This window comes from Staurois parvus, unplaced genomic scaffold, assembly GCF_062004578.1.
Source record: "Staurois parvus isolate SC_StPar_1 unplaced genomic scaffold, SC_StPar_1.0 ptg000255l, whole genome shotgun sequence".
In the NCBI taxonomy this organism is placed as follows: domain Eukaryota; kingdom Metazoa; phylum Chordata; class Amphibia; order Anura; family Ranidae; genus Staurois; species Staurois parvus.
Window position 1 is genome coordinate 1,868,637 of NW_028318051.1, and position 12,494 is coordinate 1,881,130.

Below are 12,494 nucleotides of genomic sequence, written 5' to 3' on the forward strand. Positions count from 1 at the left end.
AAAACTTTGTGTCTTACATAGATCATCCAGTTAGCATAGCGACGCCTCAGGTTGGACAAGACAGAGGCCTCATTTAAGTGGGTCAACATTGCCATGTCTTCAATCATGTCGAATTTTGGAGGGTTCATCTGCTGAATATCATCTTCCTTCACAGTGAGAGTCTGAAAGGAAACAAAAACATTGAATGAAAATTATATATAGGTTAATCCCACTATGCCAAGCCATGAACGTTCCAGGAAATCTGAAGTGTTAGTGTTGTCACCAAAAAAGAGCATGGATTTCTCTTTACTTCCTGTCCTGAAGGCACAACAGGAAGTTAGACAGGAAATCTGTTCATTGTTAAGTGCATTTCCCTTTTAGACACTTTGGAACAGTTTTCTCCATTGGAAGTTTGATTCTTGAGATGAGAATAACTTCCAATGGAGAAAATTGTTCCAGTGACAATTGTCTAAAAGGGAAATTCAGTTAACATTTGAAGACATTTCCTGTCTAACTTCCTGTTGTATTTTTGGGGCAGGAAGTAAAGTGAAATCCATGCTCTATCCAAAACGTAAAATAGATAGAGAAGACATTAGGTGGTTGCAACACAGTTAGTATAGCATATTTATTCACCCTCTTGTCTTTAGTTTCCACAGTGATTTTTCCACCTGAAGAATCCTTTATTTCCACTTCAATATAAGCTTCCTTCTCATCTGGTATCCAGGCTTTCTTCTTACCTAAAAAACAAGAAAAGTTAGATCTGGGAGGATTACATACTATATATGTACTGCTTAAGTAAACTTCCTGCATTTTTACTTTTTATGAACATTTAGGCTTAGTTTACACTTGTGGTTGGGGAGGGGGAAACAAGGTTGAGCCACATTTTTCCTAGTGGTGTCCTCAACGCTGAACTAAATCAAAGACCTTTTACTGAGATTCACTGGGATTAAGGGGGTTAACCAGTCCTAAAGTGGACACATAAATCTACCAGGCACCTCTGGTCCCATGTGCAGTTTGATACTGTCACACTAAAAGCAGTGTGCCTCTTGTGTCGTTGGTGATCAATAGTCTTTCCACTATCCCAGGGGCGGACTGACCATTTGAGCACTCTGGCACTGCCCGAGGGCCCGGGGTCAGTAGGGGGCCCCATGAGACGTCCCTGGTACCTTTCATTGGATTTTCCATAGGCTTTTTTGGGTGTGGGCGAGGACACAGGGGCCCCATGATCCCCTATTGCCCGGGGGCCCCATGAGTTGTCAGTCCACCCCTGCACTATACACTGCAACTTGACTAACTGTTTATCACCAATGTGCACCAAATGGAGATACCCATGAGGATCATCACCTAGTCTTGACTAGGGATGAGCTCTAGTTCCACCTCAGAGTGCCTTCCAGAAAGCTGTCATTGTACTGTTCCAAACATAAGCAGCTGAAGCGATCTTTGCCCTGCAGCCACACATATGGACATCCCTAGTATACATAAAGCTGTGGGGTGGGGAATGGCCTGGCAGATGATGATTGTACCTGGTACAGGTGACAACTGAGTTGTTCAGGTGGGTTAGGACTAGGATCAAAACACGCCAAAACTCATCCCTAGTCTTCACCTCATCTAAAGGTGATGGACACGCCATTTGTGCTGACTGTGAACTGGCACAAGGGCCCTTTGAGATTTAGGGACTGAATTTCATGAGATGTGGGTTGGGCGGGTGATGGGACTCACTTTTCCTGTAATATTGTCCTGAACACCACTCACATCTTGGCCTAGTGAGAAACATGAGATGTTCTTCACTATGCCCTAGCTATGCTACTGGTGTCTTCTCTGGTTGCATACTATGGGCCATCAGAGAGTTTGGGGCATCACATAGTTTACTTTTCATATCTATCTATTATCTATCTATCTATCTATCTATCTATCTATCTATCTATCTATCTATCTATCTATCTATCTATCATCTATCTATCTATCTATCTATCTATCAATCTATTATCTATCTATCTATCTATCTCTATCCATCTATCTATCTATTATCTATCTATCTATCTATCTATCTATCCATCTATCCATCTATCCATCTATCCATCTATCTATCTATCTATCTATCTATCTATCTATCTATCTATCTATCTATCTATCTATCTTTCTAATCTTTTTTATCTATCTATCTATCATCTATCTTTCTAATCTTTTTTTATCTATCTATCTATCTATCTATCTATCTATCTATCTATCTATCTATCTATCTATCTATCTATCTTATCTATCGTGAATAAGTGTTTCTACTTGGACATTAATTGAATATAGAGAGCCCAATAATTTTTCTCACACAGGGACCCTTATTACTATGTTCAGTCCACTACCTGGTAATGGTACAAATTCATATTAAAAAAGGCAAGGTGCAGAGATATGTAATTGGGAGCCCACTCACTGGTCAAATTTAAAGCCTAACTTCGGTTTTGCTATTGATTCTATCCAAACGATCAAAGATGGAGTTAGACTTTAAGCCAGAAAAAACAGAGAGAGCAGTATAGGTTAGGTGAACCTCAACTGAAACAAATTCTTATCTGCCATTGCTGACCTCTCCATCTGTAAATGCTGGTTGACTGGCTGTAATGCTGATCCACTGACCTTTCAGGATACTTTTAGGATCATTTGTCCAAAACCAGCATGCAGGTCAGGAGGCACAAGACAGCCAGTCAAGTAGTATGTTAAGGAGAGGTCACCAATGAAAGGTCCCAAACCAGCCTTCAGTAGAAAGTCCCCTAAAGACTCTTATGTAAAATATCCTTCTCAGTAGCTGGTCCCCACATTTTACACCCTTTCATGAAATTATTATACAGTATCCTCACACTTATCTAGCGGTGTCTGACCCTTACCATCGAAAGGGATGGTCTGAATCTTCATAAGTTCATTGGCACTTTTCCTCAAGTAGTCAGCGGCCTCCCCAAACTCGGACATATCCAGGAGAGAAGACATGATGGGGGATGAAGGGAGATGAAAAAGGACCAGAAACACAAATATCCAGGATGCTCCTCACCCCTAGAAAACAGGGAAAAATGACATCATGTTACATAAAGCAGGATATTCCTCAGCTTATTGATACAGTAGAGGAGAGGGGATACGTAGTCCTTTTTTGTTTCTTTTGCCCTGATACAGAAGGGTGAGGGAGTGTTGTCACCCTAGGACAGAAGTGTGTTACTGGCAGGATCACTAGGTGAAAATAAAGGAAAGAAAGTCTGCCTGGAGTTTGCATGTTCTCCCTGTGCCTGTGTGGGTTTCCTCCGGGTTCTACAAAGACATGCTGGTATGTTAATTGGCTGCTGTCTAAATTGTCCCTAGTATGTGTATGTATGTGAGTTAGGGACCTTAGATTGTACACCCCATGAGGGTTAGGGACTGATGTGAATGTACAAAATAAAGTTGTAATGTAAAGCGCTGAGGAAATTGACGGCGCTATATAAGTACCTGTGATCAATAAAAATAAAGTGAACAAAAATTTGCTTTTCACATGATTGGATAGGTAAAGTGAATATTAGTGAGCAGGGGCGGACTGACCATTTGGAAACTCGGGCACTGCCTGAGGGCCCGGGGTCAGTAGGGGGCCCCATGAGATGCCCCTGGTACCTTTTTCATAGGCTTTTTTGAGTTTGGGCAAGGCCACAGGAGCCCCATGATCCCCTATTGCCCGGGGGCCCCATGAGTTGTCAGTCCGCCCCTGTTAGTGAGTGAAGGGTCACAACTCTGTTTAACGAGTAAGTCCCACAATGTCAGGTGTGATACTTAGGACCTGCCTGCCAGAACTGGCATTCTTATTGCTGGACAACCAGCAAGCAAGTGGGTCCCTTTATCAAACTGGTCCAGGGGTGGACTGACCGTTCGGGCACTCGGGCACTGCCTGAGGGCCTGGGGTCAATAGGCCCCTGGTACCTTTTTATAGGTTTTTTTGGGTGTGGTTTGAGTATGGGCGAGGACACAGGGGCCCCATGATTCCCTATTGCCCAGGGGCCCCATGAGTTGTCAGTCCATCCCTGAACTGGCCCTAGTACGTGTATGTATGGACGTGAGTTAGGGACCTTAGATTGTAAGCTTCTTGAGGGCAGGGACTGATGTGAATGTGTAATAAATATGTAAAGCACTGTGCCAATTGCCTGGGCTATATAAGTACCTGTAATAGATAAATAAAAAAAAAGACTAATGCAGCCACCACATCTAAGGATTGGTAAGCTGTGATATTACATTTTTTTCTTTGAGGTTCAGATACGGTTCAATGCTTTGGGTGATTGTACTCATATTATTGTACATTTTGCTAAACCTTGCTGTGCTGAGAAGAAGGAAACGCTCTAAAAGCTTGTCCTGAAAATGTAATTGTTCAAATAAAAAAAAAAAAAGCATCATTGATAATATTTATCTGATACCCTTTAATGCAAACCGGACCTATATTGACTTTCAAAAAGTTTATAAAGGATTATCTAACACTGGCCACACACTAGCAGATTTTTGAACTTTGTACATTCATACAAAAATTTGCACAAAAATTCTCATAAGTACAGTCGATGGCGAATATCATTTGAAAGCAAAGCGTTTGCTTTATACATTCAATATTGCAGTGAATAGATTTTACCAAACAAAAAACACATTCATTGGTCCAAAATCAGTTTGTGGAAATCTTTCCTTCGAATTTTCTCGTCACTACAGTCAAAAGCAAGCGTCGATTCGATCCCCTAACGATCAGAAAGTTGACAGAACTTTCTTAAAATGAACATTTTTAACATCTACATAAACTAATTTACATTTTCCATACCCCTTCCCAACAAAATGTTCAACAACGCCACCATCAAACCCGCCCCGCAGGCCAGAGTACTTGGTGTCATTCTGGACTCCAACCTATCCTTCCAGCCCCAAGTCCAATCGCTAACAAACTCGTGCAGACTCCACCTCCGCAACATCGCCAAAATCCGCACGTTCCTAACCCCAGAAACCACTAAACAGCTCATCCACTTCCTCATCATATCACGACTCGACTACTGCAACTCCCTCCTCACTGGCCTGCCTCGCCGCTGGCTATCCCCGCTTCAGTCCATCCTGAATACGGCTGCCAGACTCATTCACCTTTCCAACCGCTCCATCTCCGCCACCCCCCTCTGCCAATCCCTCCACTGGCTTCCGATTGCGCAACGGATCAAATTCAAAATCCTAACGCTGACGTACAAAGCTGTCCACCATACTGCCCCGTACTACATCACTGACCTAATATCCAAGTACCGCCCAACACGCACACTCCGCTCCTCACAAGACCTCCTTCTCTCTAGTTCCCTGGTCTCCTCCTCCCATGCCCGCCTCCAGGACTTCTCCAGGGTGTCACCCATCCTCTGGAACTCCCTGCCCCAACCCATCAGATTATCACCTACTCTCCTCTCCTTTAGGCGCACCCTGAAAACCCATCTCTTCAGGGAAGCCTACCCCACACCCTGCTAACTTGCCGACCTCCTCCACTCTTCCTACCACTCCATCCCCCACAGCTATCTCCTCCTGTACCACTATCCCCCCCTCCTAGATTGTAAGCTCGAAAGAGCAGGGCCCTCGATCCCCTCATGTTTTGCATTGTATTGGTATTGTTCTGTCACATGTTCTGTCCCGCTTCGTAATGTACAGCGCTGAGCGAACTATCCGCGCTTTATAAATACTGTATAATAATAATAATAACAGAAAATAATGCCACTCATCAAATCTAGTGAATAACTCTTTCTTTTTTATCAATTCCATGAATGAATATATTTCCTCTCCTTTCATTATATCCCTTAATTGTGCGTCTTCCTTTTTTAACCACCTCTCCGCTATACTTTCGTTCCCTGGTTGAAAAAACTTTGTGGACCCTATTGGCATTAACATGGAATTAAATTCCCATCCCATTTGTGTATGTACTGCATCCAGGGGCGGACTGACAACTCATGGGGCCCCCCAGGCAATAGGGGATCATGGGGCCCCTGTGTCCTTGCCCAAACTCAAAAAAGCCTATGAAAAAGGTACCAGGGGCATCTCATGGGGCCCCCTACTGACTTTGGGCCCTTGGGCAGTGCCCTAGTTTCCAGTTGGTCAGTCCGCCCCTGACTGCATCCCATATTTTAATACATTTCTTGTATACAAACTTGTGCTATTTACCAGTCCTCGATATTGGGGTGGAATCCATACTATCCTACTCAATTGTGTCTCACTTAATGCGAAAAAAAAAAAAAAACATTCTAAAAAAAAAAATGTTAAAACATTATTTATTAGATATGTAAATATGTTTTCTCTTTTTTAGTGAATGTAAAATTGAAAAATCAATAAAACATTTTTGAACTAAATTCTACTCCATTCATGCACAGCGTAAAACGTGATTTTGTCAAGCTGTTCCACCAGAAGCAGCACCTCTGATACTGAAGATCTCCCTACTGAAACCTCTAGAGCCTGCAGCTGTTGGCTCCGAGTTATAGGCAACACTGGAAGTGTCTTAGTAATCCAACACAACAAAAACATTTTTTTAAAACAGCAAGACGCAGGGGACACATACATGACCTCAGCTCCTTGACATGTTCCTGATTGTGTAACCCAATCCCACACTTGTCAGGGAAGCCAAGCTCAGCGCTGAGGTTAAACTCATTGTTTATGTCCACCATAACGTGTCCCCTGACCTTGTCCTCTCTGCTCACAAGGCAGCTACAGTCCGCCCTGTGCGATCACAGAACAGGTGCTGGCTACCCCCAATCCTAATTCTATACATTATTATATAGCCGGGGTCTCCAAACTGCGGCTCATGGGCCAGATGTGGCCCTTTGCTTGCCTTTATCCGGCCCTTGGGACACAATTTTTTCCACTGATATGAGGCACTATACCCTCCAAGGACACCAAAGATGAGGAACTATTCTTCCCACTGACACCATCAATAGGGTACTATTCCTCTGAATGACACCAACAATGATGATGCACGAATCTTCCATTGACACCAAACATGGAGCTCTATTCTTCTCAATGACACAGTCGATGGGCCAACTATTCTTCCCACTGACACCATCAATGGGAAGAATTCCTCCAAATTACACCAATGATGATGCACGAATCTTCCAGTGACACCAAACATGGAGCTCTATTCTTCTCATTGACATCGTCAATGGGCCAGCTATTCTTCCCACTGACACCATAAATGGGCCACTATACCTCCCACTGACACCATTGAGAGGGCACTATTCCTCCCACTGACACCATATTAGGGCACCATTCCTCCCACTGACTCAATTGATGGGGCACTATTCCTCCCATTGACACCAATGGATAGGGCACTATTCCTCCCATTGACACCAATGGATGGGGCACTATTCCTCCCACTGACTCCATTGAGAGGGCACTATTCTTCCCACTGACTCCATTGAAAGGGCACTATTCCTTCCACTGACACCAATGGATGGGGCACTATTTATCCCACTGACACCAATGGATGGGGCACTATTTCTCCCACTGACACCATATTAGGGCACCATTACTCCCACTGACACAATTGATGAGCCCTATTCTTCCCAATAGAAACAAAGTTGGGGCATTGTTTCCTCCCACTGGACACAGTCTGGCCCCCCTAAAGTCTGAAGGACACCAGCAATGGCACACTATTCCTCCAAATGACATCATTGATGATGCACGAATCTTCCAGTGACACCAAACATGGAGCACTATTCTTCTCATTGACACAGTCGATGGACCAACTATTCTTCCCACTGACACCATCAATGGGAAGAATTCCTCCAAATTACACCAACGATGATGCACGAATCTTCCAGTGACACCAAAAATGGAGCTGTATTCTTCTCATTGACACAGTCGATGGGCCAACTATTCTTCCCACTAATACCATTTTCTACTCCCACTGGTCACATCCACAGTCCAATCCCCCCTAATGTCTATAAGGCAGTAAACTGGCTCTTTGTTTTGAAAGTTTGGAGACCTCTGTTATATAGTATACCCCACACAGGTCAAGATAATCACTTTTTAATAAAGATTTGGGCTATACATAAATTGGACTTCTCATTCTTCCCACTGACACCATCAATGGGGCACTATTCCTCCGAATGACACCAATGATGATGCACAAATCTTCCAGTGGCACCAAACATGGAGCTCTATTCTTCTCATTGACATCGTCGATGGGCCTGCTATTCTTCCCACTGACACCATCAATGGGGCACTATTCCTCCGAATGACACTAACGATGATGCACGAATCTTCCAGTGACACCAAACATAGAGTGCTATTCTTCTCATTGATACCATTGATGGGCCAACTATTCTTCCCACTGACACCATCAATGGGGCACTATTCCTCCGAATGACACCAACGATGATGCACGAATCTTCTAGTGACATCAAACATGGAGTGCTATTCTTCCCACTGACACCATCAATGGGGCACTATTCCTCCGAATGACACCAATAATGATGCACAAAGCTTCCAGTGACACCAAACATGGAGCTCTATTCTTCTCATTGACACCATCGATGGGCCAACTATTCTTCCCACTGACACCATCAATGGGGCACTATTCCTCCGAATGACACCAACAATGATGCACGAATCTTCTAGTGACATCAAACATGGAGTGCTATTCTTCCCACTGACATCATCAATGGGGCACTATTCCTCCGAATGACACTATAATGATGCACAAACCTTCCAGTGACACCAAACATGGAGCTCTATTCTTCTCATTGACATCGTCGATGGGCCAGCTATTCTTCCCACTGACACCATCAATGGGGCACTATTCCTCTGAATGACACCAAGATCATGCACGAATCTTCCAGTGACACCAAACATGGAGCTGCATTCTTCTCATTGACACAGTCGATGGGCCAATTATTCTTCCCACTGACACCATCAATGGGAAGAATTCCTCCAAATTACACCAATGATGATGCACGACTCTTCCAGTGACACCAAACATAGCATGCTATTCTTCTCATTGACACCATCAATGGGCCAACTATTCTTCCCACTGACACCATCAATGGGGCACTATTCCTCCGAATTACACCAACGATGATGCACGAATCTTCCAGTGACATCAAACATAGAGTGCTATTCTTCTCATTGACACCATCGATGGGCCAACTATTCTTCTCACTGACACCATCAATGGGAAGAATTCCTCCAAATTACACCAATGATGATGCACAAATCTTCCAGTGACACCAAACATGGAGCTCTATTCTTCTCATTGACATCGTCGATGGGCCAGCTATTCATCTCACTGACACCATCAATGGGGCACTATTCCTCCAAATGACACCAATGATGATGCACGAATCTTCTAGTGACATCAAACATGGAGCTCTATTCTTCTCATTGACACCGTCGATGGGCCAATTATTCTTTCCATTGATACCATTTTCTACTCCCACTGGCCACAGTCACAGTCCAATCCCCCTAATGTCTATAAGGCAGTAAACTGACCCTTTGTTATATAGTATACCCCACACAGGTCAAAAGAATCACTTTTTAATAAAGATTCGGGCTATACCATAAATTGGGCTTGTCAGTAAAGACCACATTCTACATTAAAAAGGCATCTGACAGCATCACCGAATCAAATTACTAAAAAAAAATAAAAATCTAATTTTGACTAAAAGAAAAGCCTTCTTGATATACAAAAAAAACATTGTAGAATTGATTGGTTTTTGAGGGGATTGTGGTGGTTCCAGATCTAGGCTGTATCTAGGCCAGACTTCAAGGTGGTGCCTTCTAGTTTGGGTTCATCATAAACTAACTGCTGCTCATGCTCTGCCCTGGCAAAGGTCACATGATCTCTGTCTTCCAAGTGCACTGTGTATATTTCAGGTCATTAGAAACTGAGGAAGGGAGCTCGACTCCCGAAATGCGTTAGCACTTTCCACTGCAGGATCCCCGCTACCTGGGACCGCTAATTGTCTCTCTCTCTCTCTTTTTTATGATCTATTGGCTTGTGAGTCTCCATTTGTTTATATCACATTAAATTTATATTTATCACAATAATGCATGAGGAGAGTGTGCCCTCTTTTATTATTATTATTACTATTATTATACAGGATTTATATATTATTATTATACAGGATTTATATATTATTATTATAATACAGGATTTATAAATTATTATTATACAGGGTTTATATATTATTATTATTATTATACATGATTTATATATTATTATTATTATTATTATACAGGATTTATAAATTATTATTATACAGGATTTATATATTATTATTATTATTTTTATACAGGATTTATATATTATTATTATTATACAGGATTTATATATTATTATAATACAGGATTTATATATTATTATTATTATTATTATTATACAGGATTTATATATTATTATTATTATACAGGATTTATATATTATTATTATTATTATTATTATTATACAGGATTTATATATTATTATTATTATACAGGATTTATATATTATTATTATTATTATTATACAGGATTTATATATTATTATTATTATACAGGATTTATATATTATTATTATTATTATTATACAGGATTTATATATTATTATTATTATACAGGATTTATATAGCGCCAACAGTTTGCTCAGCGCTTTACAATATAATGGGAGACAATACAGTAACAATACAGTTCAATACAAGAGGGATAGGAGGGCCCTGATCCTGGGAGCTTACAATCCAAGATGGAGGGGCTAGTGGTACAAAAGGTAATAACTGTGGGGGATGGACTGGTAGGAGGAGTAGAATATTCCATTATTAGCTGAGGGTGGGATAGGCTTCCCTGAAGAGATAGGTTTTCAGAGATCGCCTAAAAGTGAGCAGAGTAGGCGATAGTCTGATAGATTGGGGTAGAGAGTTCCAGAGGATGGATACAAGTATAATCAGCTGCAGTGTACATGGAGCCTTAAAGGTAGTTGCCCCCCCTCCCTTCCCTGTGTGATAAGAAGTTACAAACAGCCTGGTGACCTGACTTTTCTTTGCTGCAGTTAAGCAACACAAGTTAGGTCACCGCCCTGCTCCCAGCCTGTAATTTGATATTGAAGGAGAAGCAGCATAACTGATTAGGCAATCTTTCTGCTTGCTCCTCTCAGGATATGTGAATTATTATTATAATACAGGATTTATGGCGCCAACAGTTTGCTCAGCACTTTACAATACAGCAACAATATAGTTCAATACAAGAGGGTTAGGAGGGCCTGATCCCGGGAGCTTGCAATCTAAAACGGAGGGGCTAGTGGTACAAAAGGTAGTAACTGGGGGAGATGGGCTGGTAGGAGGAATAGAAGATTCCGTTATTAGCTGAGGGCGGGATAGGCTTCCCTGAAGAGATCACCTAAAAGTGAGCAGAGTAGGCGATAGTCTGATAAATTGGGGTAGAGAGTTCCAGAGGATGAAGGAGGCTCTGGAGAAGTCCTGGAGATGAGCATGGGAGGAGGAAACAAGGGAGCTAGAGAGCAGGAGGTCAGGCGAGGAGCGGAGAGTACAGTTTGGGTGATATTTGGAGACAAGATTGGTGATATAATTTGGGGCGGAGTTATAAATGAATTTATATATTATTTATTTTATTTTTTTTATAAATCTTCATATGTATCCCAGTTTAGGAGAATTTTTCCTATTTCCTGTCCCAGTGACACCTGTCACTCCATGAAATGGTCATCAAACAGGAAGTGAGGGAATATCTCCCTAACAGGACACAGGCAGAGATAGGTTTTCAGAGATTGCCTAAAAGTGAGCAGAATAGGCGATCATCTGAAAAATTGGGGTAGAGAGTTCCAGATGATAGGGGAGGCTCTGGAGAAGTCCTGGATATGAGCATGGGAGGAGGAGACAAGGAAGCTAGAGAGTAGGAGGTCGTGTGAGGAGAGTACGGTTTGGGTGATAGTTGGAGACAAGATTGGTGATGTTGGTAATTATTTATTTATTGTTTTAATAAATCTTCATATATGGGGGGGGGGGGGGGTAATGGGAATAAAGTTAGTATGAAATGTAATTAATGATCTGGAAATGGTTTTTGTATGAGAATAATGATGAAATATGTACTATACTTGTAAAATAAATAAACATTTAAATTAAAAAAAAATAAATAAATCTTCATATATATCCCAGTTTAGGAGAATTTTTCCTATTTCCTGTCCCAGTGACCCCCTGCCACTCCATGAAATGGTCATCAAACAGGAAGTGAGGGAATATCTCCCTAACAGGACACAGGCAGAGATGGGTTTTCAGAGATCGCCTAAAAGTGGGCAGAGTAGGCGATCGTCAGATAGATTGGGGTAGAGAGTTCCAGAGGATGGATACAAGTATCATCCTTTCTTCTGCCAGTGACACTTTACATGGGGCTAAAGAAGACTGAATCAGGTATCATACTAGTTGCAATTAAAGTACATTTAATTTTATTTTTTTTTTAATAAAAACATACATTCATTAATTTAGTGGGTTTTTTTATTTTTTTTTATTTTTATTTTAAAACCTGCCTCAAGTTTAGATTTATGTAAC

At 41.7% G+C, this 12,494-nt stretch overlaps 1 protein-coding gene across 3 annotated transcripts in view; it reads right to left on the minus strand.

Annotated features, from left to right (window-relative positions):
* MYH7B (myosin heavy chain 7B) overlaps positions 1-12,494 on the minus strand; it is a 96,533-nt gene that overhangs the window by 78,569 nt on the left and 5,470 nt on the right. For all 3 annotated transcript variants that reach the window (XR_016313263.1, XM_089681003.1, XM_089681004.1), the window contains exons 2-4: positions 2,853-3,015; positions 613-716; positions 18-161 (exon numbers count right to left, since the gene is read on the minus strand). Coding sequence is in view for 2 of the 3 variants with exons in the window: in XM_089681003.1 (XP_089537129.1) it covers positions 18-161; positions 613-716; positions 2,853-2,952 (348 nt within the window). In the remaining variant the exon portion in view is untranslated. The remainder of the gene's footprint in view (positions 1-17; positions 162-612; positions 717-2,852; positions 3,016-12,494) is intronic.